Here is a 23,918-nt window from a genome sequence, read left to right on the forward strand (position 1 = left end):
AGCATTTCCACTACTAGCACAACCAATAACAGTAAAACTCCTCAGTAGATACGAGAAACAGCCCATGATACGAACGTTGCTAGATTTTTCGCGAAAACCTTCCGACCCTAACGAACGTAACGGTAGAATGCCAGGTAGGCTAAATATTCAAGGAACGGTGCAAATTCGGACGTCGTAGGTACTTGGTATCATGGCGGTCCAAATAAATAGAAGGGGAGACCTGAACTGTAAGCGCGTAAAGGGTTGTCAGTGCGTTCCGACGCGCCAGCTCGCGGAGTACAAGTATATGGCAGGAATGGGGTATCGTTCGGGATTCCTTCGCCTTGTTCCCAGTCAGAGCAACGGCTCTATCCCTTGCGCGCGCCTCGCCAGTCACAGCACAGGCATACACACACACAAACACGAAGTCTCGACGGTACCGCGTAGTGGGATCCTTGCATTGACCACAATTACAGCACAGACACTGCACAACAGAGTACCCTACCGTCCGTCCAGACTGTATTCTTTGCATTGCCATCATGACGGAAGCCAAGGAAATGACGTGCGTCCTCATCTTTGGAGGAATCACGGGATGGATCGGACAAATGATGAATCAACTCTGCCAAGACAAGGGTGAGTTTGGTTGTGCACACCATTGCTTACTCCCCCCGCCTTAACTGGATCCTTTTTGTCCTTTGGGGTCACTCACGTACGAATTTGCTGATGCAATTACAGGAATTGCGGTGCACAACGCCGAATCCCGCATCGAGAACCGTGGAGACGTCGAGGCCGAGCTCGACCGTATCAAGCCTTCGCACGTCCTCATGTCCGCCGGTATTACGGGACGTCCCAACATTGACTGGTGTGAAGACCATAAACCGGAAACCATGCGTGTGAACGTCATTGGGACCTTGAACGTGGCCGATGTCTGCTACACCCGGGGCATTCACTGTACCGTATACGCGACGGGGTGTATTTTCAAGTACGACGACGCACACCCGCTGGGTTCCGGCATTGGCTTTACCGAAGAAGACGTACCCAATTTTGACGGGTCCTTTTACAGTAAGACCAAGGGATTCATGGAGGTACGTACGTACACGATGGCCAGTGTGTGAGCATTGACTAACAAAGGGGGAAGCCAACGACCGAGCTCTTGGTGTCGTGACGCACTCGATCCGTGTGTGGGCGTTGTCTCCAAAGGACTGACTCACCAATATATGCACACACACACATACACTCATTTTCTCTCTCTTACACACACATATTTTCTCAAAATATAGCCCATGCTCAAGGAGTACCCCAACTGTCTGATTCTCCGCGTACGCATGCCCGTCTCGGACGATCTCTTCCACCGTAACTTTGTCACCAAGATTGCCAAGTACGAAAAGGTTGTGGACGTTCCCAACTCCATGACTATTCTGCACGAAATGCTTCCGGCAAGTCTCGCCATGGCGCAAAAGGGTCTCACCGGGGTCTATAACTTTACCAATCCCGGTGTCATTTCACACAATCAGGTCCTGGACCTCTTCAAGAAGTACATCGACCCCAACTTTACCTACAGCAATTTTTCGGTGGAGGAGCAGGCCAAGATCCTCAAGGCTGCACGTTCCAACAACGAGCTTGACACCACCAAACTTATGCGTGATGTGCCCGAAGGTGTCGAAATTAACGACATTCTGACAGCCTTTGATAAATGTTTTCAGCGAATGAAGGTTAATTTGGAAGCCATGGGATGGTTGCCCGACAACCTCCCGGCCGAGTTTACTCACAAGGTCAATGGTGGAACCGGCAAACCGATTGAAAAGAAGGAGTAATACCTTACCCTAAAGGGAACCTCTTTCCAATTTATTATGCTTGTGTGCGCGTATTCGTATCACACTCTGGTAGGTTTTGTAGTTTACACTACTACCCCCTGACGAGAGCCGTATGAACTCTGGTCGTCGTCACTGTCGGGTATGTAGCTTACGGAACGCGCCGAGAACATCCAACCCAACCAATGCACACCGTTGTTGTTGTAATTCGTTTCGGGCGAGGCCACGTCGTATCCAAACAGTGCCACGAGTGGGAGAGTAGCTAGTAGCTGTCCACAAGCTGTGACAATGAACAACGGCAGTATCCCTCCCCAGCCAATCACCATGCCGCCCACAAAGGCCGATCCACTCCAACTGAACATGTTGACGGATTCCAGGGCACTCCACTTGCCGCGCTCGTGTGGGGGGACGTTGTCCATGAGCATACTGCGGGTCAAGGCACTGGTGGCGTTCATACAACTGGTTCGCAAAATATATAGAGTACAAACCAAAAAGGTCGGTAGATGCCAGTGGTACGAGGCAATCATGAGGAACATAAAGGCCACGCCTACGCATTTGAACGCGACGCTTACACGGCATCGCCCGAATTGGGTCGCCAGTGTTTGTGCCAGTCGCATCAGGTTGGCCTGTAGCAAAGGTGCCGTTATATAAAGCAATTGTACGTGGACGGGTCCGAGGCCGAGATTCTGGACGAAAAAGATGGGAAAGTATCGAATGGACATGCCCGATCCCAGACCGGAGAGAATGTCGGCCAGCGCTACCAGAATGGGAACAGCCCTGGTGGGTGGCAGAAAGCCGTAGACGTAAGGCACGGGAGTGTGCACGGTGTCTACGGCCAAAAGAGGCTGTGTGAGAGCCTGGTTCGTATCGACGGGATTGGCAGGAGTCCCGGCGGGGAGAAATGCGTCGCGAGCTGGCTCTGTTTCGTCGGGCGGATCCACCGCGTCGGATGCCGTCGGGATGTAGTCATCGCTAAGAAAGCAGAGCAAGACGATGGCGGGAAAGCATACAATTTGTCCAACGGCCATGACGGCAGCGCAGTCTTGGATGGTCCAGTGGTCTCCCAGTAGCTTAAACAGTACGAGTGCCACAATCGGACCAGTTGTATTCCCCAGGGTGATGAGTACGGAGCGCTGGGTAAAGTAGTAGGATCGTTCCCCGTCCCGAATCGAATCGGCAAAGAGTGCGCTGAGCGCGGTATTGGCGATTCCCCAGCAACATCCCCACACGGCCAGGGCTATGACAAGGCAGTGAAAGGTGCGCTGGTGACAGGCCAACAGAGTCGTTGCGATGGCGAGTAGGCCCACTGCCGAAGCGGTCCGCAGCAGAGTATCACGACGGTAGGTATCGGCCAAGAAACCGGCAGGTATCGAGACGACGAGTTGACTTATCCCCATAATGGCGGTAACGTAACCGACGTCTTGCAGTTTTCCCTGCAGCAAAAAGACCCAGGTTGCCAGAACGCTTTGTTGCCAGATGGAACGCCCCGCAAAGGCCCAGGCCGTATAAGCTAGCGTCAACGTGACGTTACGCGAAGGCGGTTCCCGTGTGATACTATTTACAGTGGCGTTGCCGATATCGTCAAGATCGGTTACAGGATCATCGTCGTCAAGACAGTCGTCGCTGGTGTCGTGAGGCTGGCAAGGAACGGGAGGAGAAAGCGGGCAAGGTGGGGTCTCGGGTGCTTCAGTGGTTTCTTGGGGCGGCATGTTCGCTATTCCTTGTAGCCATCCACTGGGGTGTGCTGGAGTGGTTCGGTAAAGTGGCAAACTACCGCTGGCAGTGTTCTATTCTAGCAAAGTAAATGCTTTGCTCCTTTCTGGAATAATAGTTTGAATCTATCGTGTACGTTTTGGTTTATTTTCCGTGGGACTTTCTCACTCTCCATGAGTACCGAGCGTTTAGGCTGGTCCTCTCCGCTCACCTGTCTGTGTGCGGTGTGCGTTGCGCGTGTAGATATGTATTGGCGTTTTTTGGTACGGAAAAGTTTGTTGACCAGTCAGTCGTTCGGTCAGTCAGTATGACCAATGAGCCAATCAGCAGTCGTTAAAACGTATGTACCCGGAATCGTCCGTTCCGTCAGGGGCCATTCCCCGCACTGTCGTCATGAGAGCGTGGACCCAATTTTTGACTGTGAGGAAAAAGGTCACGTTCGAATAAGTTAGGTTAGGTTTGGCTGGCTCAACCATAACTCCCCCTATTTGTCTCATGAATAGTAAGAACGCAACAACATGGGGTCAAATGTCGGAACGAATCCGAGATGGACGGATCGAGAGGAATGGATAGATAGATAGACAGATCCGCACTTTCCCATTACGAAGCTCTTCGAAACAAATGCAAGTACAATCAGTATCTAACAGTAAATCATTGCAAGCCGAGACAATTAAGTTCATGCATTCCCGTACAACCCCACAAAAACGACCGAGATCGTCGTGGGGAATTTCCAGCACCCGCACGATGAGGCTCGTCGTCGTCGTCTTCATCGCTACCACCAACGGGTTGCGTGTTTCCGCATTCGCCCCCGTCGGGACGATGGGGAGTGTCTCCGTGTACCGGATTTCGCGTAGAAACCCAAGACGCGCTCGGCGAGCACCAGCAGTCGGATCCATCGATGTACTGTTCGCTGCTTACGATGCGGAATGGCAAGTCGGTGACGTGTATCGCGATTTGGAACTCCTCGAACAAGCCATCAACATCTCCAACGCCGACGTTAATCTACAGTACGCGCAACGAATCGAGACTCTCGATTACTTTGCAGCACAGCGACGTCCATTGGCTGCCGATCTGGCGCACTCCATTGGACCATCGCTCGGATTTTCCGTCACCCTCTGGCTTTGGTTCTACTGGTCCCCCTTTCCAAGGACCTGCCGCCGTTTCGTTCGAACTCTGAACCATGCTTTGGCCGCACACTTTATGTGCGCAGCCGTTCTGGCACCGATACTGGCACTCCTCGTTCAACAATGGCGGCGCCATCCAGAACCCTTGCCAACAGAATTGCAAGGGATCGACCCCGAATATTACCGGTTTACCACCACGACGTGGGAAGATCCCAAAACGTCCTGTCGTAATTTCATTTTGTGTTTGCTGGAGCAGTGGACATCGGTAGTGCTGGGTTTTGCACTTTGCGGACCTTTCCTCACGTCGACTACCGCACTTCCGGTTCGCATGATCACGCGGACGGCGATCGTGGCGTCTCTCCGTCAGTACCCGCAGCTATGGTTCGAATTTTCACGATCGCAACAACCACTTCCCCTTTCCGGATCGGTGTGGTTGCTACGGACATTATTGGCTGCCGCCGCTGTCGTGTACACCCCTTGGTTCCTCGCTGCAGAAGCGGCCTTGTGGATGCATGCGGTGCACCTCCCACTGGCTCGTGTGGCCCTCGTATACGGAACCATGGCCATCTTGGCCTACGCTACGCGGTACCTTCCTCCGTCGGTCAAGATTCGAGACGTATCCACTTGGAACAAAGTTGTGTCCCTTCGGAAATACGTGCTCTTCGCCGGAGTTGTCGCCGTGTTCCTCCCAAAGGTCCTGCCAACATTGCAACGAGCCCGTTCGGCGGCCCAATGGATTGGTTTGCCGAACGTGCTGCGATACCAAGTACGTCAGATCTCGCGCACGTCCGTATTGGCAGTGGCTGGGATGGGACTCGTCTTGGCGGCTCCGTGTGTGCATCTCGCGGCGGTATGCCGATTGGTGTGGATCGGGTATACGCACGACTTTTCGCTCGCCACCGACGCCGATCAACTCCAAGCGCTACTCCGCGACGAATCCGACGCCACTCAATCCCGTTACCAATGGCGCTACCGGCTCCGGTGGCGTCCACCGGAAAGAATCGCAGCTACCCTGAACCAATGGCGCAAACGCTTCTGGTACTGGTTTTTCTTTGCTGGAAGCGTCCCCGACAAACTACGTCGCGAATATGGTGGCAAACGCCAGAGCGAAGCACACCGGCAAGGTCTAACCGTACTCCAACGAGTACAGGAAGAACAACGCAAGGATCCGTACGCTCCAAAACCCGACAGCACGCGGTGGAAAAGTCGGGCCATGGAACGTTTGGCGGAGAAACACCAGAGAGATTACGATTCGGGATCGTTCGAGGTACGTTTCCGGCTGACTTCGTTCTGCCGTTTGTGTTGCAACACCCAACCTTGCATTCGACGACCACCATGGCCAACATGTTGCATGCTCTTGCTTTACGTACCCACAGGATCCGCTTGGCGTGGCGGTGCACCAGACTCTAGGAATTGGTCTGGGTTTTAATTTTGACCACATGGGCAAACCGAACGCAGCCGACGTTCTTTCAACCCGACGGCTACAAGCCCGCGCCGCCAAGAGTGCCATTCGACGTGCCCAAGAATTATATAACGCCGAGACTGCCCGAGAAATTTTGGACCAAATTCCGGATCCTGTAGAACGCGATCGTAAGGCCGCCCAGCTCCGTCAGGATGCGGACGCCGAGATCCAATATCTGGCTCAGCGACTATCCGACCTGATACCGACGGATAAGTCCCTGGAAGATCGCGAAAAGACAACCATGGAACAATACAGAGCCACCAATAAATTCAAACGAACATCCGAGAACGAGTACTTGGTAGATTCACCAACGCTGGGCGAACCGAGCGTTGTGATTGACCAGCTTTTGCGAAGCCAGCAGAAGAGTCTACCGAGATTGGTCTCGATCCATCTGGGCGTCGGAGTGACGGTGACTTTCTCGAAGTGTACTTGAAGCAATCGCGAAACCAGACCGACGCGGACAATGACAGTGACGCCAAAGATGGTTTCCCAACGATTCTAGCCTAGCTTACCGATAATCGACGACCACTTTATTAGTGAATTCTCTAGAGGGGCAAAAGTGCGGCGACCCGTTACGACGAATATTTCCTGTGTGCTCTATACTTTGGCTTTACCGGTGTCTTGACGTTCGGCAACCCGCAAGGTGGCACTCCGTGCACGAGGATTACCGGCAATTTCTTCTTCCGTTGCCTTTTGTCGTTTCCCTAATGCCAGAAACGGCCTCGGAGCACCGCAATAGTTCCCGTACATGTCCTTTTCATCGCTATGGGTTTTCTTACGCGTCATCCCATCCCGCATTACCCGCTTGGTCGATCGATCCTCCATGCTTTGGTAACTCAAGACCACCAGTCGTCCTCCTGGTCGCAGCAGAGTTGGTGCCATGTCGACCAAGGCTTGTTCCAGCACCTTGTCTTCTTGATTGACAACAATGCGGAGACTCTGAAAGACCCGAGCTAGCGTGGACATGCGTCCGAGTCGTTTGCCTTTGCGGGCAAATTGCGGGACAACGGCCGACACTGCCTCTACTAAATCGTTGGTGGTTTGCAGTGGCCGGGACTGCACAATCGAGTGGGCGATTGACTTGGCCCGAGGCTCGTCGCCGTACGTTTTCAGAATGCGTCTTAATTCGACTTCGTCAAATTCGTTGCAAATATCGGCTGCGGTCAAGCCAGTGTGCAGATTTTGTTGTCCCATGCGCATATCCAGGGGTCCGTCCTTCATAAAAGCAAAGCCGCGCTCGGCAGTGTCAATCTGGTGTGAACTGACGCCGAGGTCGAGTAGAATACCGTCGACACCGGGACACGTGGGTGGAAGCACGAGATTCGTGGTCGCATCGTTACCGGTGCTGTTGTTAGTTGTACTGGGTGGGGCCGTGTGAGGATAACAAATGGTGGGTAGCTTGGCCGCTAGGGATGCAAAATTGGCTTGGACGGGAATAAATAGGGGTTTGGTGTCGGACACTTGCAAGTATTCCTGCAACCGCTCGGATGCCGTTGCGAGTGCGGCGGGATCGACGTCACACCCAAAGACCACATCACCCGGTTGCAAGCGTTGGAGCAAGGCAGCGGAGTGTCCACCTCCTCCCAGGGTACCATCAATGAACAGAAGGGGCGTTCGATCATCCGTAGTGGTAATGGTGCTGGTACCGCGATTTTTCGATCGTGGACTAGATAAGAGGGCTTCGACACATTCGTTCCACATGACGGGAGCGTGATAGGACGTGGCGAATTCCGTGGTGACGGTTGCGGTAGCCATAGCAAAGTCAGCGTCATCGGTATCATCTTCGTGACGTTTGTGGGAACCCTGAAGGGAGACTGTCGCAACGAAGCGACGTGCCGACGTATCCCCCAAATAGCGTTCGGCAGTCCGACGAGTGAGAATCCATGCACTGGACGAGGTCACCAAAGCCGACATACAAAAGGCTTTACGAACTACTCTCATGTTTTGCTCTCTGTGTGATCCTGCTGCTGTCGTCGATACTGATACGGAGTGTGCGTTGCGAATGATGCAACGGGCGTTGGTTCGAATGCTGTAGCAAGAGGAAACGAGAGATCGGGGCGTATTCCAACAATGTTGCAGTGTGTAACGTGGAATCATGCAACGAGTGAAAAATAGCAACAGAAAAGGAAAGAAAGGGTGTTGCTATGTAGAGTAAACTAGTCTCATGGATGCTTGGGTCAGAGGGTCGCTCTCAAAGTGTCTGCAGACTCCAATGTTCCATGGTGCCTTTGAGTTGGTTCGTTGTCACGGAATTGGATTTACAGTTACTTTATCGTTTGACGGTGAATGGTTTGGGGAGGGACTAATTGTAGCTGTAACTGCATATGTCCTCGTGTATACGTCGAACACGTGACTCCGAAAGATCCGACTCACTGTCACTAGCCGTTTTGATGGACAGTGCCAAAAAGTGCCCTTTCCATGGATCAAACAAGTCTTCTGTGAAACACTCCACTTGTCAACAGCGCCTGTTGAACCTGATGGTGCTGTAACACAACTTTGGGTTGCTCATTGTACAGCTCTGGAGCTAGAAATGATGTAAGAGTGTCCAGCAACAGTTCTTGTGTTATCTTGGTGGGGACGTTTTTAGAGCACAATTTCTACCGCACCTATGGTATGTAAATTGGATAACATGAAAGATCTATCGGTAGGAATAGATTGTCAAAGTGTTTTAGTGTCTCAACCTTGATCAGAAGAGGCAGCACTTCTGCCTTGTCTTGCCTTTCTTTTTTTTCTTGTTGGAATGCAATGGAATTTGATTGGTTGGCCACTCCTAATTTGTTCTTCTTTTGGTAACAAATTTTGGCATTTTTGCAGCAGCTTTGGTAAGGCCCTCTCACTCTCATAGTGTATTCCGAAAGGTGTTTGATGAGGAGGTCAAAACTTTTATTGTAAATAGAAGCAAGCACTCTTGTTTTTTTGGTTGTTTCCATTCTATCCTTGCTATTTCCAATTTAGCTTGGAATGATCCATCTTGGAATTGCCATGCATAACTGTAGCAAAAAGCATCATTTTCACACTCATTCTGGATACAAGATGTAGTTTGGAGTCAGGTGTTCTATGTTTTGTGAAGCAGATTATGATACATGTGCTGCTAAGGGACCAGACCCTCCAAGGGTAGGTCTCATTCACAGCCAACGGTGCCTTTCTCTTTCCCCTATGCTCGACTGGTTCCCGTGCTCCGTGAATCAAGATTTCGGACGAGCTTTGGCCTCTCGCAGAGCCACACAAAAGAACATACCGCTTTTCGGTTTGGTTCGTTCACAGTGTGAATAACCACAATATTGACAACTACTGTAACAGTGCCTGCCTGTTTGGAAAGATTACCTTGAACCTTGTTGCCAGTGAGAGTTTTGGTACCACAAACCGTCCATGATAGAGATATGTACGTAAGGTGGGACTCTCACTGCTAGTACGCAGACCCAGAAGGTAGGAGGAAGTCGCGCAGTCTTGGTATTCCATGAGTTCCTCCATTCGCCGGACAGACTTGCTCGCATTGTCGAATCTTCGTAATGATGGTCGTAAACCACACGAAATTCGTCGTATGCGGGTTCAAATGAGTCCATTGAGTGTCTCGACGATTAGCGGTAGTGCCTTGGTCGAAATGGGCCTGACGGTGGTCCTCGCGACGGTCCGGGGCCCCGTGGATTGCTTGCGCCGAGCGGACGAGAATCCTGATCAGGCGGTATTGGACGTTACGGTGCAGTCGGCGCCCTTTAGTTCTTCCGCCGATCGACGCGTTGCTAATCCAAAAACTGATCGTCGTCTCATTGAAGCATCCCACATGCTCAAACGCGCGATGGAAGCCGCTATTCTGCTCCATCTTTACCCTAAATCCCGCATTGAACTCGTCGTCTCGGTGCTCGCTGACGACGGGGGACGACTCTGTGCAGCTATCAACGCCGCCACTTTGGCTCTCATGGATGCAGGCATTCCGATGAAAGATTTTGTGTGCGCATGTTCTGCCGGATTGCCCGGAACCTCGGCCACACCGGATAGTCACGCGCTGACGCTAGTCGATTTGAACCGACAGGAAGAATCTTCTACTGGTGGACAGGCTGCCACTCACATGCCCGTCGCGCTCTTGCCGCAGCGAAATACGCTCGTCTTGGCGCAGTGCGAAGCGCGTTTACCCAATCTGGATACACTGGAACGAGTACTCGACGCCGCCACGGAAGGATGTCGCGCCGTCTTTGACATACTGCAAGCCGCTGTCCGGGAGCACGCTGCGACCGTATTGGCGGCACGGAGTGGGACCACCCGCATTGTCAGCGCTTTTGATTGAGGATGGATGTGTTGAAAAGGTACACACCCGCACAAATGTACTGGAGCGCAAAGGGTACGTGGTTTTGGAGTTGGTTGGACGACTGTGTTTCTATATTTGTTGGTGGGTGCGAGTGCAGTCTAGGCATGTTCGATTAGGGGTATGCGGCTGCTTGCTGCAATGTTGTCGTGTCAACGCGTGAGGAAAATACATACTTTTACTTTTCAATATCCACTGAATTCAAAATATGTAGACACCTTTCCTGTGGTTCTGATGTTGGCACTCACGACGCAAACACCGGCTGACTGGTCCCGTTCGACCCACACCGACCAATACCTAACTGCACCGGGCCAAGACAATATGAGCGAGGCAATGACGACAAACTTAGCGTATATCTTGATTCTTTGCGTGGCATTCACGCAAAATGAAAGTTTTATCTTTGAGATCGGCAGCCAAGCGATTTTGTTTTCCTTTCGTTTGTTCGGTCCACTCTATGCCACTCGTCTCGCTCACCGCTCTGCTTTCTGTTCGGTTACAGAGACTGCCCGAACTGCTATGACTCAGACGCCAGTAATAGCTATGTGCCTTCCTGCATCTGTCCTTTCGCCAACTTCATGAGACGACGGTAACTTAAAATAGCTTGCTCCCATTGAAAAAAGAATCAGTTGGAGTTGAGCTATCATCTCTACATGCAAGATTGGATATGCCATATTTGCCAAATTGAGCAAGTTCCCATAAAATATGCAGAAAGTCGCAATATCGACATCACAACGCGTTTGCGATGATAAAGTGTGTATCAGCAACATCTAGACACGTCGCTAAATTTGACCAACCGCAAAGAAAGTGGGGCTGCCTTGCCCATTTCACGAGTATCGGATGCATAGTATTTGATGATGTTAACAGTACCATACCGTTTAGTGATTTTTCTTACGATGCGACATACAAAATTGCGTGTAGGATACCTCGATGCTTTTATTTGAAGGTTCGTCTCGGAAAGCCTCTCACGGTTTATGAAAAACCGGAAATTTTTTTTTGCCAACCTCTTCTCTTTGCAAATACTTAAACTATTTAATTTAGAGCGGTCAAAACAGGATGAGGTCATCCGTTCGAGGAAGAGCCATGATGAGTGGATTCATGGGTGCTACAGCCTCCTGTTTTGCGAAGTTGGCTTTTGAAGCGAACAACGCGGATTCGCCCGCGGGACGGAAGTGGATGCCGAACGTGTGTGCCGTTCAAGCCTCATCCGATACAACAGCAGCTGCCACAATATTGTGCTCGATCCTCCGCTTGATACCTCGAGGAATATGCTTGATTCTAATGATCGTCTGCAACGCTATCATGCTGGGGAGCTTTTTGGAAGGCATGGAAGAGTCGGGTAGTGTCGCCGGCACAGCGCTAGCGACGGCGTCGAATTTCGCAACTTCGGCTGCTTACGGCTTTTTTCTATGGGAAGAAGATTTGTCCATGGAATGGATGGTTGGCTTTGGTATGGTGGTGGTCGGTGTTCTAATTCTGTCAACAGCGACGGCTTCCAAACCGACACAAGCAGATGCCTCGAAAATGGAATGAGAGTATATGTTTTCAATGTAAGCAGTTTGCACGGCTCCAATGGGTACCTTCATTACTTTGGCAAAAGGAGACACGGAATTAGAAAACCCCTACGTCAAGCGCTTGTTACCACCCCTCCATGAAAATTGTATTGGTGTGCTTGTGAAGGTATAATTCGTACTTGTAACTGCTCTACGAGTGTCATACATTGTGCTATTCTTGTGCGTTTCTAGTCGGTTGTCAACGTGGTTTACTAGTATACCAGACCCGAACACAAAAGGCAGCAACGGAAGCTTTGGTTGCGTGTGCCAAATTCGCACGAAAACGGTTTTACGGAGAGTAGATACCCTAGCTACACGTTCGGGACAAGAAGCCTTGCGAATACTATTGGCGCAGAGTAATAGTGTTGCTTTGGTCTAGCTTTGATTTGTTTCACCATTACGGAAGAATGTCGCCATTTTTATTGGCACACCACGTACGCAGTTGAGCATAAACGAGCTCAAGGTCAACCATGCCTCCACTGCAGTCGAGTACAATGACGCCTTCCTTTGCCAGATCGGCTGCAAGACGGTCACCGCAACCGTACATGAAAAGCAGAGCGCCTGGTCCGTAAGCGGTGTTGTATTTCTTGGCGGTTTTCAGGAGTTTCCCTACGGCACTGCGATTGTCGTTTGGAATTGTGGAAGCTCCGTAGAACATTTTGACCTCTATCCAATGAATGACTAGCTCATCCACAATATGTCGGTTCGCACCCGAACCACTCGATTTCCGTAGAATCACTTTGTTTCGAAAAATGAAGTCTGGAGTTGGTGGGGATGGACCTCTTATATTGAGATTTTTGAAGTGAAGCCTCTGCTCCTTTTCCGTCCATATCGGAATGTTCAATTTCCGCAAAGTCGATTCAACAGCTTCTTCAAAGCAATCAGCTGCAGCTTTTACGTCATTTTCTGTACCCAAACCTAATTTTTCAATATTTAAGTAATGCATCTTTTGCATGTGTTGTCGGCGCAATGAGAGCGCTTGTGAGAGCTGCATTCCATTTCGTCGGCACATCCGCGTGACCTGCTGCAAACGAAAGCTCGGCTGATCTTTCATCATTCCTCGTTCGCTTTTCCCCCAATGTATTAGTATCTTGACTGCATCTTCTTCAGCCTGAAGTGGGACTGGTGTCAAAGCACACCAATGTAAAATTTGTTGCGGAGGTGCGACTGAAGTCCGTAGCCCTAAGTTCATGACCTGGTCTAGCGACAAAAACACCTGATCAGATCCTGGGTTTGGAGCCTTTGGGGATTCCAAATTTTTGGATTCTTTGTCTCGCTGTAATTCCTTGAATGCATCCTTTCTAGCGCGTCTCTCTTTCCTTGCATCACCACTTGCTCGCGTCGCGACCAAGTCTCGAGATGGCTGTTGATGTACGCCATCGCTGGAAAGAAGCTGCTGACTAGTACCACCGTGGGTCTTGCCCCGTTTACGTTTCGGCAATTTCGGTCGACGTTTTGGGGCAGATGAATGCTGACTGTCTCGGAAAGAAGAAGAATTATTTCCCTTTGCCGCTGTGTGGCCAATAGACATGGTCTGTATTGGTGCCCTACTTGGCTGAGACGAACCATCAGCTTCCATGTTTTGTCACTTGCGTGCAAGGTTTCCGTTAGATTGCGAGAAGAGGCGTGGTCGGGAACGTGGCTTCGGAGAAATTGAGGGATCTTGTGAAAGAGAACTTCATTTTGCTGAACGTGAAAATCAAGTTTTTGTACAATTTCTCTTTTGACGTCGTGCCCATTGCTTCTTCTTTCACGCTTGCGCTATTTATTTTAGCTGAGTGTACTTTTGAAAAGAGTAGGCGCCATTCCTTCGACCGTCAGTTAGGTTGGGCTTCATTACATTGACAGTACATGTCGCCAACGGTTACCAACACCTGTGGCTTTGACAACCTCCATCCATATTGTATAGGCAACATACCTTCGGTGTGTCGTGGCAGTAAAACGTGTCTTGAAAAGGCCGAAGAAATCCTCCAAAGCGGCGTATGAAGAATGGATATGACATGGACTTTGACATCGAGTGCTAGCGTTGCATTGTGGACAGCAACTTTGTACGAACTCCATTTGGTCTCGCCAAGACTCTTTTGCCATATTTTTGACTGCTTTAGTCGTATCTAGATTTCCAGTAAGACCTCGATACAAAACCTAGAAAAGTGGCGACGAAGCAGTGTTTGTAGCACCACTACGTCTCTGGTAAACTACAGCTATTGAATGGGGACTACCAAGGGTGCTGAACAGGTGTGCGGATGCTAAAACTTTCCACGCCTTCGCCGCGCCGTGTACTTCGTGTCGGGGCGAACGTCTTTGCCCTTTGTACGTTGGGCATCCTTTTTGTGTAAAATCCATTCCTTTGTTTTGATGCCCTTCTTTTTTCGTGGGGGCTGTTTTTTACCCTTGTTCGATCCCAGAGCTTCACCCACCGTCACGTGTTGCTGCTTTTGGTCCTGTTCGGCTGTTCCGAGGGCACCCCGACGTGGAGCTAAACTACGGTCGAAGCTGAGCACAAGATAGTGCTTTTTAGCCTTGGCGGAGTTCGGATAATCGACAACGACTCCTCCCGCAAAACCAACCTTGGTGGCCGTCTCGGAAATTAAAACTGCTTGCTCGGCGGTTTCGGGGTAAAATTGCAGGACAGCGCGGCCTCCGCGCTTCAAGACCGTATACAGAGACGAGAAGAAGCGAGTCAGACGCTTACGCGGATTCTGCGCGGCAGAATTCGAATAACAAAGCCACTGTAATGCCGAAATGGAAATGCAGGCGTCAAAGGTTGCTGGTCGAAACGGAAGGCCACTGCCCATATCGTGGTGCATCAAATCGCCCGTCGATTGCAGGACTTTAGTGTCTTCTTCATCTGAACTTCCGTCGATGTTTTTTTCGTCCCCATCAGTCATAGCATTGAGCTGCTCTCGAGCGTCACGGGCTTGCCGGTCCATACGTTCCTTGGCAACAGTCAACATATCCCTCGAAACATCGCAACCTAGCCATACGTGTCCCCTTTCTTCCAACACTTGTCCCGATAAACCGGAACCACAACCAATGTCGAGAACAAGCGATGGCTTGCTGTCGTCCAAACGCAAGAGTTCAACCGCTCGTTCCGTAATCTCGCGTTGCACGCCGATCATACGCGACGATGAATCATACTTGCGGGCCTCTTTTTCGTTGTAAAAAAGCGACGCGTGTCCCGTTAATTCGGGGCGAGACATTTCAATGAAACCGACAGAGGAATGTAAACTTAGTGCGGTCCTTGCACAGCGATTGTCAGCATTCACAGTCAAACAGATGAACGATGCGTCGACGAGAGAGTTTTTCTCTTTCAAGGAGAAAAAGGAAACGAACGAGTGGTGGCAGTCTCGGTGTGCGTACAGACATATCATTTACAGTTAGCACAAGTACCAACCTATTTATTTCTGGATGTTTGTTCACAATAATTGATTGGTCAGTACTTGTCACAGATTCGTTGCACCACGTCGACAAGCACACGCTTCCTGTTAGGACAGCCGCACGACACATCACACAAACGGAACGAATCAATTCGAAACTACCTCTACTATCTCTCGAGCTATCTTCTAGAAAATCGCCAAGTAGATTTTCCCATCGATTGCGAATGCATACAAAGTATAACTTCTGCCCTATAATCCTGTTACAAGTGTATCTACTACGTCCCGGGATTGATCAACCAATTGTAAAAGCACTTCATTTCAACCCGCCCATTGACTCAACCAAAACGACCAACGAATTGCGTAAATCGTCAATCAAGTCTCGGCAACTTTCAACACCAATGGACAGTCGAATGAGGGAATCGTCAATACCTAGCTTGGCGCGTTGTTCATCAGGTACCGAGGCGTGCGTCATGAGCGACGGACTTTCTGCCAAGGATTCGACAGCTCCCAGAGATTCCGCCAAAGCAAAGACACGCAGCTATCGATTAAAAAAATACATCTCTTATGTTAGCCACACCTTCCCTATACCACAAGTATTCTTTTCAATCGACTTACGTGTTTCAAAAATACGGCCGCCTCTTTTCGTCCACCTTTGCAATAGAACGTAATCATGGCACCAAAGCCGTGCTGCTGGCGTTTCGCCAGCTCATGTTGAGGATGGGATGACAGGCCAGGATACACTACTTTCTGTACACCCTCGTGAGACTGTAGAAAGAGTGCAATAGCGTGGGCGTTCCTGTTGGCAAAACAACAAAAAGCAACCGTATGGTGTAAGGCAAATCGACTGGGCGCTCACAAGGGAATCTACGGGGCTGCTGTCATCCTTACCGAGCTGCCGCTTCCATTCGCAGATGCAACGTTTTCAAACCTCGATGGGCCAAGAAACAATCAAAAGGCGACGGGACGGCACCCACACCGTTTTGTGTAAAGCGTAGCTTTTGGTACAAATCCTCCCGATTGGTACAGACGACTCCCATAACAACATCGGAGTGTCCACCAATGTACTTCGTTACGGAGTGTACGACTAAATCGGCTCCGAGGCTCAAAGGATTCTGAAAGTATGGGGAGCAGAAGGTATTGTCGACCGCCAAGAGACAGTTTTGTTTTTTGGTGACGGCCGCAACCTTGGAAATATCCGTAATCTTCAGTGTCGGGTTGGTGGGTGTCTCAAGCCAGACCAGTTTTGTTTGGGGAGCGAACTCGAGTGACAAAGGCGAGTCGGAGTTTTCGGACGATGATGTGGACATGTCGACGAACTCAATCGTCATGCCCATGGTAGGTGTCACAATGCGACGAAAATACCGCTGAGTCCCTCCGTAAACGTCGTCTACACAAACGATGTGACTACCGTGCTCTAGGCAGTGTACGACGGCGGAAGTGGCGGCACTACCGGACGAATAGGCTACGGAATACCTGGCGTGCTCGGCGGCTGCAATGGCCCGTTCCAAGGCGCCGCGTGTTGGATTTCCGGTGCGCGAATACTCGTATCCCAAGCCAAAGCTGTTGGGGTCTTCGGGAGCGGTGGCTTGACCCGGATGAGCTTGTTGAAAGGTGGTGGCTAAACTAATCGGTGGTACAACTGCACCCGTTGGATTCTCCATGAGTGTCCGTGAGTGCTGGTCTGGGTCCGACGATGTCGCCAGAGTACCATCCATGTGTAAATAGGTAGTACCCTGTCCACGATAAGGGTCTAGCGCGAGAGAAAGAAAAAAGGGTCCAATCGGTAAGGCACGTTCGGTTCCCGGTCACAGCGTTGCGCGACGACTTTTGTTTCTAAGGACAACGTCGCGACGACGGTCCTCCCATCATTCCCATCAACGCTCTCAATCACTTACCCGCCGCCTCGATCGCATCAGTCAACGTCGTATCGTCAGCGTGTTGCTTCGACATTGCAATTGTAGACGTGATGAAAAACAAAATATAAAAGAATCGCGTTGGAACAATTGATCAAGGAATCGCAACTGTCAATCCCAATCAGTCATCGATCGCTTCCGAAACGTATACGGCATGGAACGAACGGCCATGGTTCGGATGATCCTTCGACGATTGAGGATACCATATTACGGACTGTAAACTCGCATTTCGATTTTCAAAAATGGAAATTGTATTACAGTTAGGCCGTTGTTATTGTACTAGTAGTGTAACTGTAAGTTCCAATGTAAGCATTCACGAGTTCACGGGACCTACTCGAGAACCATTCGTCGTTTTCCTCGAGACGGACAGAAACCACGGAATGAGGATGCCAAAAGCTCGGCCAGTCACACGCAACTTTGGTACATTAATTTCGTTACAGGCAATATTGTCTCTCTCTACTTTACAGTGAACGACGTTAGTTGCGACCGGTCGGTGGCGCTAATGAAAGGAAAGAAGCGATCTCGCCAATCGGCCAGTAACACGGTTGTTTGGTCGGGAGCCGATCACGCGGACCGCCAAGACAAGAAAATGTCGAAACTGCAAAAGCACGCGTCCGGAGAGTCGAAACGGGAGCATCGACGTGCCGTCTTGACGCACGAAACTGCGGAAAAACGCGACCACACCAAGCTACGCTTGCATCTTATCAAAACACAGCGCGAACTCGCTAAACTCAAAGCTCGACTCGAATCGTGGGACCCGCACGAAGAAAAAGAACGCCGACGAATAGAACGGGCAGCCGCAGAACTAAACGTGGAGCAAGACAACGATCCTCCCAAAAAGAAAGGTCGCAAAGGACCCGAAGCTTGGACGTTACGGGGTGCTGCACGATCGGCTTGGGAAGTTTACGACTTTGATACCCGCTACAAGGATCCGCATCTGGAAGCACACGCCCAGGCGAAGGAAAGAGCCCAGCGGTCACAGAATATTTTGGCACTGTGCAAGGGAACTTTTGCACAAGACGCTCCACCCGAAGGTCGTGACTATCTGAGCCTGCTCATGCAACTCGGACATTTGAGTCAAGAGGCCAAACAGTTCAAAGCTGCACGTGCCGCATGGTTGGAATGTATGGATCTGGAAGGCAACAAGCCGATTACTACGGCACGCGAAAGCCTTATGCGAATGTATCTCGACCTGAAGCGAGATGAGGCCGCATTGCGATTAGGGGACCGCCTGGTGGATGACACATCCGTCTGGGTACGATACTCAACGGCACTACTGGCGGTGAAAACAAAATCAGCTGACAAGATGGAAACGCATTTGGTGGCCGCCATCAAGTCTAATATTTTCTGCGCATACTATCTCGCATTTTACGATACGTTTCGTACTGTTTTCGAATACACCGAAGACTTTCAAGACGCAGAAGATGAACCGCAAAGCTCGTTGGAAGAAGCCATTGAGTACTGTACGAGCAATCAAACGGATTCTTGGATTGATAGCCAAGCAAACGTATCGTTGCGAAATCTTCTTCTGGCCGCCTCGAAAGGTCAACACCCGGCTCTCTTACCGTCTGATCTGCATTGGAGTGCACGGCTAGACAAAATTGAAGAGGTGTTTGAAGCGAGGCGGCAGCATGCGTACGAGGACGGCCAAGATGCCGAGCCTTCCCAGGGGCCAGAGAAGACCATTGATGACGCTCAAGAAAGCGACGAAGAGGACGCCGACACTCCCATTGACCTGGGAATGTTCATTGGCATGTTTAGGACTGCAATGGAAATGGTGGAGGAGTCTGATATGGTATGATTGACATACGGTACCAGCAAAAGAATTTGGACAATTGCACGAATTTTGAAACACGTAAATACAATCGTACTCTATGTTATTGACAAGTGTGATGAGTTTTACTTGGTTCCTGGTTTGCCCACAACCAGATTGAGTAGATCGTTTCCCAGAATATTCTTGGGATCATAAATATCTCGAGCTTCGTTGAAGAGCCTCAACGGAAACCGTGTCTGCAAGAATAACTGTGTATCGACGAGCTGCCACATCGATTTCGGACGCTCTAGCTTGGCCCAGTGACTAGTGGCACTCACAGCTTGCCCCACATTTCTCATCAAATTGCAGTACCTACCGGTAAAGAGTTCCGAAATGTCCCTGCGTTGACCTTCATCTTCGGACGGAAGGTAGTTGATGATACCTACCCAACTATGCAAGCCATCTTTGGGTCCGTACGCAGGTGACATGAGAGACGAGGACGACGCACTCCAGCGCTGTTCGATAGGAGAGTGAGCGGGGATTTCCTCACGTTCGATTCCAGCCAACAACTCTGTCATAAAGTCCATATCATTGCCACTGCTCTTTTCCTGAGTCCCCGTTGGAAAGCAGACTTCCCATACCCATTGCTGTAAAGAAAGTAGCAAGGCTTCGGTGAGTACGTGCCAATGTGACAGGAATGTCAAACAAGCATCTCGAGGTGGAAACATACCTGCCCTCCGCAATCAAATTGTAGTAGTTCGTCACTAGGACGAACCTGATAGCCTTCGCTTCGTTTCCAAAATTCTGCTTCGGCCTCGTTACATCGTTTGACGTGCTTGATTCCCAAAGGATCGATAGCCAGTAGCGCATCGCGGAGCTCTCCAAATCCGATACTTTGCAGCGATTCTTTCGTATACGGTTCGGGCCATTCGTTAGAAAGCTCCAACATTAAATCGCGCAGAGGGGCAAAGCGTTCGTCTTCGCTTATTTTTTTCAATTTAGGAATTTCTTTCACTTGATCTTCGGGATCGTTCGTCACAACCACAACCGAGTCAGTATATGGTATCCACATGTAACGCATATGTTTGTGTTCCGTAAGCAACTCTTGCAATCGGGTAACGGCTTCTTCGCGTGTCAACACAAATGTATGTTCCACTAGTCTATGTGCCGGTACGCATTCCATGGTAACTTCTACTACCACTCCCAAACATCCCAAGCCCACCTTGGCGAGCTCAAATAGTTCACCATCATCTTTTGTAAGTGTAATGGTGCCTTTGGCTGGGGTAACAAGTTTGATTTCCGTGACGTAATGATCAACTGGAGCAATAGACCGTCCCGTTCCATGCGCGCCGACTTGAATGAAGCCACCCATTTGCTGCTCAGCGATACTTGCAAGATTCGGAAGTGTCAAGTGGTAGGGACGGAGAGCGTCGACCACCTGGCTAACACGAGCTCCGGCCTGGGCAGTGACTCTTTGATTCTTCACATCCACCTGAAGAATCCGATCGAGATTGGCCATGCTCATCATACCGTTCTGATGAAACGCAATCCCATTTGGACTTAGAGCCGATCCAATCGGCCGGACCGGCTGACCCCGTTTATGGCAAGATCTAACAATATCCTCTACTTCTTGCACTGTTTCGGGTTCCCAGTATCGGTTGTTATCGACTTGTACCACATGAGTGCCACTCCAGTTCAACAAAGTCGTGGTAGTCTCTTCGGCGCTTAGTTCCAGCTTCGTTCTGCTGTATTCTTTGTACTGAAACACCGCCAAGGCTACTACCGCCGACGCAGAGAGGACGGTCAAATCAGATCGCTTTGCTTTGACCGCAAACTTGGGACCGTTCGAAAGGAATCTACCCGTGACATTGTAGGCTCCGAGATAGCTTCTGGAGGAACCAAGAATTCGTTGCAGACTTTTTCGGGATGTAACACTGCTGATGTGCATCTTTATTCAGCGAAATCAATCTTCCAGACACCAAGGAAACGTATGCAATGTACGGTGTTGCAGGAAAAAGGGTGAGAAATACCTTGGCATCATGGTGCTTTCAATCGATCACACAGGAAAAGGATGAAATTGGTCTCGCACATTCACTGTCAAAATGATGGTTCGTGGAAACACGTGACTTGAGCGTCGGAACATGTACAGACTGTGGTTTATTTTTATCGGACTACATGCCGTCCCTTATTTACGCTTCTATGCCGAACAAATGTTCGCTTGCAATGCCGTACTAGACGAAGACACAAAGAGTAACAATGACTCAACCTCCTGGAGCAGAAACGCCTTCTTCCGTCTCAAGAAGCTCTCGAAATGACGCTGTTGAACGCAGCCTGGCTTAGCTTCACTTTACCCGAGTCCTGCATGCGTTTCTTGCCCTTCTTTTGCTTTTCCAAAAGTTTCATTTTTCGTGTTTGATCTCCACCTCCCACTGTTTTACCGCTTTTCGTCAACACGTCCTTCCGAACTTTGTGCCAAAAGGAAACAAACCAGTGTGTGACAGTGAGTCGCTAGTCTAAAAAGAGAGTACCAATTCACCAAGCCCGACTTACATGCTTTGATCCGTTCAGATGCAATTATTTTCCCATCGGCCTTGGCTTGAATAGCGGTTACAAATTGCTGTCGAGGCAATACCCCTTGGAGTTTTTGCGCAACCTTCCGAGCTTCGCCTTGCGCGTTATCCCGGTGACAAACAAAGGCCAGGGGTTCGACAACTTCGCCGTTCAACATAATATCAACTTTGCTTAGAGCGCCTTCGGCCAGGGGTGGATCCGCTTCCGACGTATCCAAGCTACCATATCCAGCCGTTATATTCTTGAGCTGATCGTGAAAGTCAATCGCCACCTACCACATTAAAAATATTGAACAATGAGCTTACGAAAAAACTGGACTTCAAGTACGAAAAGGACGCGAATGTTACCTCTGCCCACGGTACTCTTGCGGTAAAAAGCCACTTTTCTTCGTCAATCGGCTTGGTTCGAAGTTCCGTGCCTCGTTTCCTTTGCACTAAATCCATTACTGTCGCCAAAAACAAATGAGTTCGCTTTACAATAAAACAGTGACCTCATCACTGACAACACCTACCTCCCCCAGCATCTTCCACTCTTGCAATGATGCGTACATCCACTATTGGCTCCATAATTTTGACCTTTACTCCTGGCTCTGGCCAATTTCGCAAATCTTCCACAACTTCTGTATAGCTCTCTTCTAGGTTGCTTCTTTTGTTTGCAAGGTACGTTATTGTGTACGGCACTTTAGGCGGTGTAACTATTGCCTCTATCCCGAATTCGTCCTGCAATCGTTGCTGAAATACTTCGACATGCAGCAAGCCTTGAAAGCCAACCCGCAGGCCAGGTCCGAGAAAAGGTCCACCGCCTTCGCCTCCTCCAACTGATGATGTCTTTTGAACTTCCAATCCGGTATCGTTTAAAGCCAAGCGATTAACGGCATTGCAAAGATCATCGAAACCCGACACGTCTTGTGGGTGCACAGAAGCGTACAAAACGGATCTTGTCTCAGTCTCTTTGGGAATAGATGGTAGCAAAAGCTGCTTGTTGCAATCCTTGTTCAGAATCAACATTGTACCTGGCATGGCTTGTCGGGGATCTCGTAGGCCAAATCGACAGTATCCCATCTGTCCGCGTTGTAGAGTGCCTGTCCGACAGGCCTTGGGAAGTAACAAACCAATTTCTTGTACTGAATAGGATAATGCTTGGGCCATGTTATCACCCACAATAGAAATGCGATCGCTTTCTTTCATTTCACCGGAAACTATCTGCACCAAACAGTTGACTCCACGAGAGTCGTACCATGAATCCACTACTTGCGCTCGCAGCGTATCATTGTCGTCATCGATAGGGGTGGGCGACGGCACTTTAGCACAGACGGCATCTAACACTTGTTGGATCCCAACACGGTTCCGGGCACTCGTCGGAATAATGGTATCGGGATCGTCCCAATTTAGCCAATCACATGCCGTTAACGCCACGTGCACCGGTCTTGCATTTTCTAGATCAATCTTAGTCAATGCCAAGAGAATTTCTGGCGGATGCGGAAGACTTTGGGCCTTTTCGTAGACACTCCAAGTCTGCGCTTGAATTCCCTGTGTTGCGTCCAACAGTAAGACAGCACCTTGAACAAAGCACAAGGATCGTATTACTTCACGACCAAAGTCAACGTGGCCGGGTGTATCGTACATGTTCAGCAACAATGTTCCTCTTGGACCGACGGCAGAGTCATGCTGATACAACATAGTCGCCGTCGACGCCTTTACGGTGATTCCTCGCTGTTGTTCGACGGCGAGAGAATCCAGGAGTTCGATCTTTTCACGATTGGCCGCATCTGGATTGACCGGAGCGTCACCAGCGGCCAAACCTTGGGCAATCTTCCAGGCAAGGGCTTGAGCCTCTGGTCCTTGATTGCCTGTTAATTCAAGAATTCGCGAACTCAAACTGGACTTTCCGTGATCGACATGAGCAATAAAGCAGAAATTGCGCACATCTTGAAGCGGAATTTCTTTAAGGATCGCCAAATCTTCAAGGATGGATATAAAACGAGGCGTGGACCTCGAGCTTTTGGCTGTGCTACCGGATGAGGAAAACAATTTTTGCGACCAAATCGGCTGTCGATTGTTGGGTATTTGACTACTGTTGTGTAGGTTGCGATATCTGTTAAAGCTAATAAAGCCGTTGACTGACCTTTGCCAAAAAGCGGTCCTCACAGCCATGATGAAGACTCTAAGACAAAGAACACGACCACGGGTTTTGCCATTGTGAACCTCTCATTTTCGTCACCTTATTGTGCTTGCTCGAAGTGGATTTTGAGCTGCCTACAATTATGAAAGCATACCGATCGATAATATCTGCGACTACTTATTTCATGTCGTAATAGACTGTCTGAAGACTGAAATAGATAGCCAGCGTACTCTCATTTGCTGGA

The 23,918-nt window shown here is 49.9% G+C and overlaps 12 protein-coding genes across 12 annotated transcripts; 5 read left to right on the forward strand and 7 right to left on the reverse strand.

Moving 5' to 3' along the window:
• Window positions 1–536: 536 nt before the first annotated feature.
• Window positions 537–1,826, forward strand: PHATRDRAFT_23281 (predicted protein; the record flags this gene model as incomplete). The annotated part of the gene is made up of 3 exons (XM_002184108.1): window positions 537–612; window positions 715–1,064; window positions 1,260–1,826. 3 exons carry the CDS (start codon window positions 537–539, stop codon window positions 1,791–1,793), a joined length of 960 nt encoding a protein of 319 aa, XP_002184144.1. The 3' UTR covers window positions 1,794–1,826.
• Window positions 1,827–1,876: 50 nt separating this feature from the next.
• PHATRDRAFT_49514 (predicted protein) lies at window positions 1,877–3,499 on the reverse strand (the record flags this gene model as incomplete). The annotated part of the gene is made up of 1 exon (XM_002184220.1): window positions 1,877–3,499. One exon carries the CDS (start codon window positions 3,497–3,499, stop codon window positions 1,877–1,879), a length of 1,623 nt encoding a protein of 540 aa, XP_002184256.1.
• Window positions 3,500–4,247: 748 nt separating this feature from the next.
• Window positions 4,248–6,302, forward strand: PHATRDRAFT_40235 (predicted protein; the record flags this gene model as incomplete). Its single annotated transcript, XM_002184109.1, has 3 exons — window positions 4,248–5,894; window positions 6,004–6,142; window positions 6,223–6,302. The coding sequence occupies 3 exons, from the start codon at window positions 4,248–4,250 to the stop codon at window positions 6,300–6,302; spliced, it is 1,866 nt and encodes a 621-aa protein (XP_002184145.1).
• A 384-nt stretch (window positions 6,303–6,686) lies between these two features.
• PHATRDRAFT_15884 (predicted protein) lies at window positions 6,687–7,694 on the reverse strand (the record flags this gene model as incomplete). The annotated part of the gene is made up of 2 exons (XM_002184221.1): window positions 6,687–7,434; window positions 7,570–7,694. Coding segments are annotated over 2 exons (873 nt in total), but the record flags the coding sequence as incomplete, so codon positions are not given.
• Window positions 7,695–9,377: 1,683 nt separating this feature from the next.
• PHATRDRAFT_23286 (predicted protein) lies at window positions 9,378–11,257 on the forward strand. The gene is made up of 2 exons (XM_002184110.1): window positions 9,378–10,425; window positions 10,889–11,257. Exon 1 carries the CDS (start codon window positions 9,547–9,549, stop codon window positions 10,369–10,371), a length of 825 nt encoding a protein of 274 aa, XP_002184146.1. The 5' UTR covers window positions 9,378–9,546; the 3' UTR covers window positions 10,372–10,425; window positions 10,889–11,257.
• A 185-nt stretch (window positions 11,258–11,442) lies between these two features.
• Window positions 11,443–11,919, forward strand: PHATRDRAFT_40238 (predicted protein; the record flags this gene model as incomplete). Its single annotated transcript, XM_002184111.1, has 1 exon — window positions 11,443–11,919. The coding sequence occupies one exon, from the start codon at window positions 11,443–11,445 to the stop codon at window positions 11,917–11,919; it is 477 nt and encodes a 158-aa protein (XP_002184147.1).
• A 417-nt stretch (window positions 11,920–12,336) lies between these two features.
• PHATRDRAFT_40239 (predicted protein) lies at window positions 12,337–13,518 on the reverse strand (the record flags this gene model as incomplete). The annotated part of the gene is made up of 1 exon (XM_002184222.1): window positions 12,337–13,518. One exon carries the CDS (start codon window positions 13,516–13,518, stop codon window positions 12,337–12,339), a length of 1,182 nt encoding a protein of 393 aa, XP_002184258.1.
• A 667-nt stretch (window positions 13,519–14,185) lies between these two features.
• PHATRDRAFT_42302 (predicted protein) lies at window positions 14,186–15,139 on the reverse strand (the record flags this gene model as incomplete). Its single annotated transcript, XM_002184223.1, has 2 exons — window positions 14,186–14,787; window positions 14,872–15,139. 2 exons carry the CDS (start codon window positions 15,137–15,139, stop codon window positions 14,186–14,188), a joined length of 870 nt encoding a protein of 289 aa, XP_002184259.1.
• A 490-nt stretch (window positions 15,140–15,629) lies between these two features.
• Window positions 15,630–16,977, reverse strand: PHATRDRAFT_15917 (cystathionine gamma-lyase; the record flags this gene model as incomplete). The annotated part of the gene is made up of 3 exons (XM_002184224.1): window positions 15,630–15,854; window positions 15,932–16,112; window positions 16,205–16,977. The coding sequence occupies 3 exons, from the start codon at window positions 16,975–16,977 to the stop codon at window positions 15,630–15,632; spliced, it is 1,179 nt and encodes a 392-aa protein (XP_002184260.1).
• Window positions 16,978–17,698: 721 nt separating this feature from the next.
• Window positions 17,699–19,030, forward strand: PHATRDRAFT_49518 (predicted protein; the record flags this gene model as incomplete). The annotated part of the gene is made up of 1 exon (XM_002184112.1): window positions 17,699–19,030. Exon 1 carries the CDS (start codon window positions 17,732–17,734, stop codon window positions 19,028–19,030), a length of 1,299 nt encoding a protein of 432 aa, XP_002184148.1. The 5' UTR covers window positions 17,699–17,731.
• Window positions 19,031–19,128: 98 nt separating this feature from the next.
• On the reverse strand, window positions 19,129–20,984 carry PHATRDRAFT_23292 (L-galactono-1,4-lactone dehydrogenase; the record flags this gene model as incomplete). The annotated part of the gene is made up of 2 exons (XM_002184225.1): window positions 19,713–20,984; window positions 19,129–19,629 (listed from the first exon to the last, which is right to left on the reverse strand). Exons 1-2 carry the CDS (start codon window positions 20,928–20,930, stop codon window positions 19,129–19,131), a joined length of 1,719 nt encoding a protein of 572 aa, XP_002184261.1. The 5' UTR covers window positions 20,931–20,984.
• Window positions 20,985–21,277: 293 nt separating this feature from the next.
• Window positions 21,278–23,505, reverse strand: PHATRDRAFT_16018 (predicted protein; the record flags this gene model as incomplete). Its single annotated transcript, XM_002184226.1, has 4 exons — window positions 21,278–21,447; window positions 21,533–21,824; window positions 21,901–21,998; window positions 22,065–23,505. Coding segments are annotated over 4 exons (2,001 nt in total), but the record flags the coding sequence as incomplete, so codon positions are not given.
• Window positions 23,506–23,918: the final 413 nt, after the last annotated feature.

Source organism: Phaeodactylum tricornutum, chromosome 22, assembly GCF_000150955.2.
Source record: "Phaeodactylum tricornutum CCAP 1055/1 chromosome 22, whole genome shotgun sequence".
In the NCBI taxonomy this organism is placed as follows: Eukaryota; Bacillariophyta; class Bacillariophyceae; order Surirellales; family Neidiaceae; genus Phaeodactylum; species Phaeodactylum tricornutum.

Excerpts from the sequence above, each read along its gene's own strand:
- PHATRDRAFT_23286 (XM_002184110.1), top strand. The coding sequence starts at position 9,547 with ATGAGTTCCTCCATTCGCCGGACAGACTTGCTCGCATTGTCGAATCTT.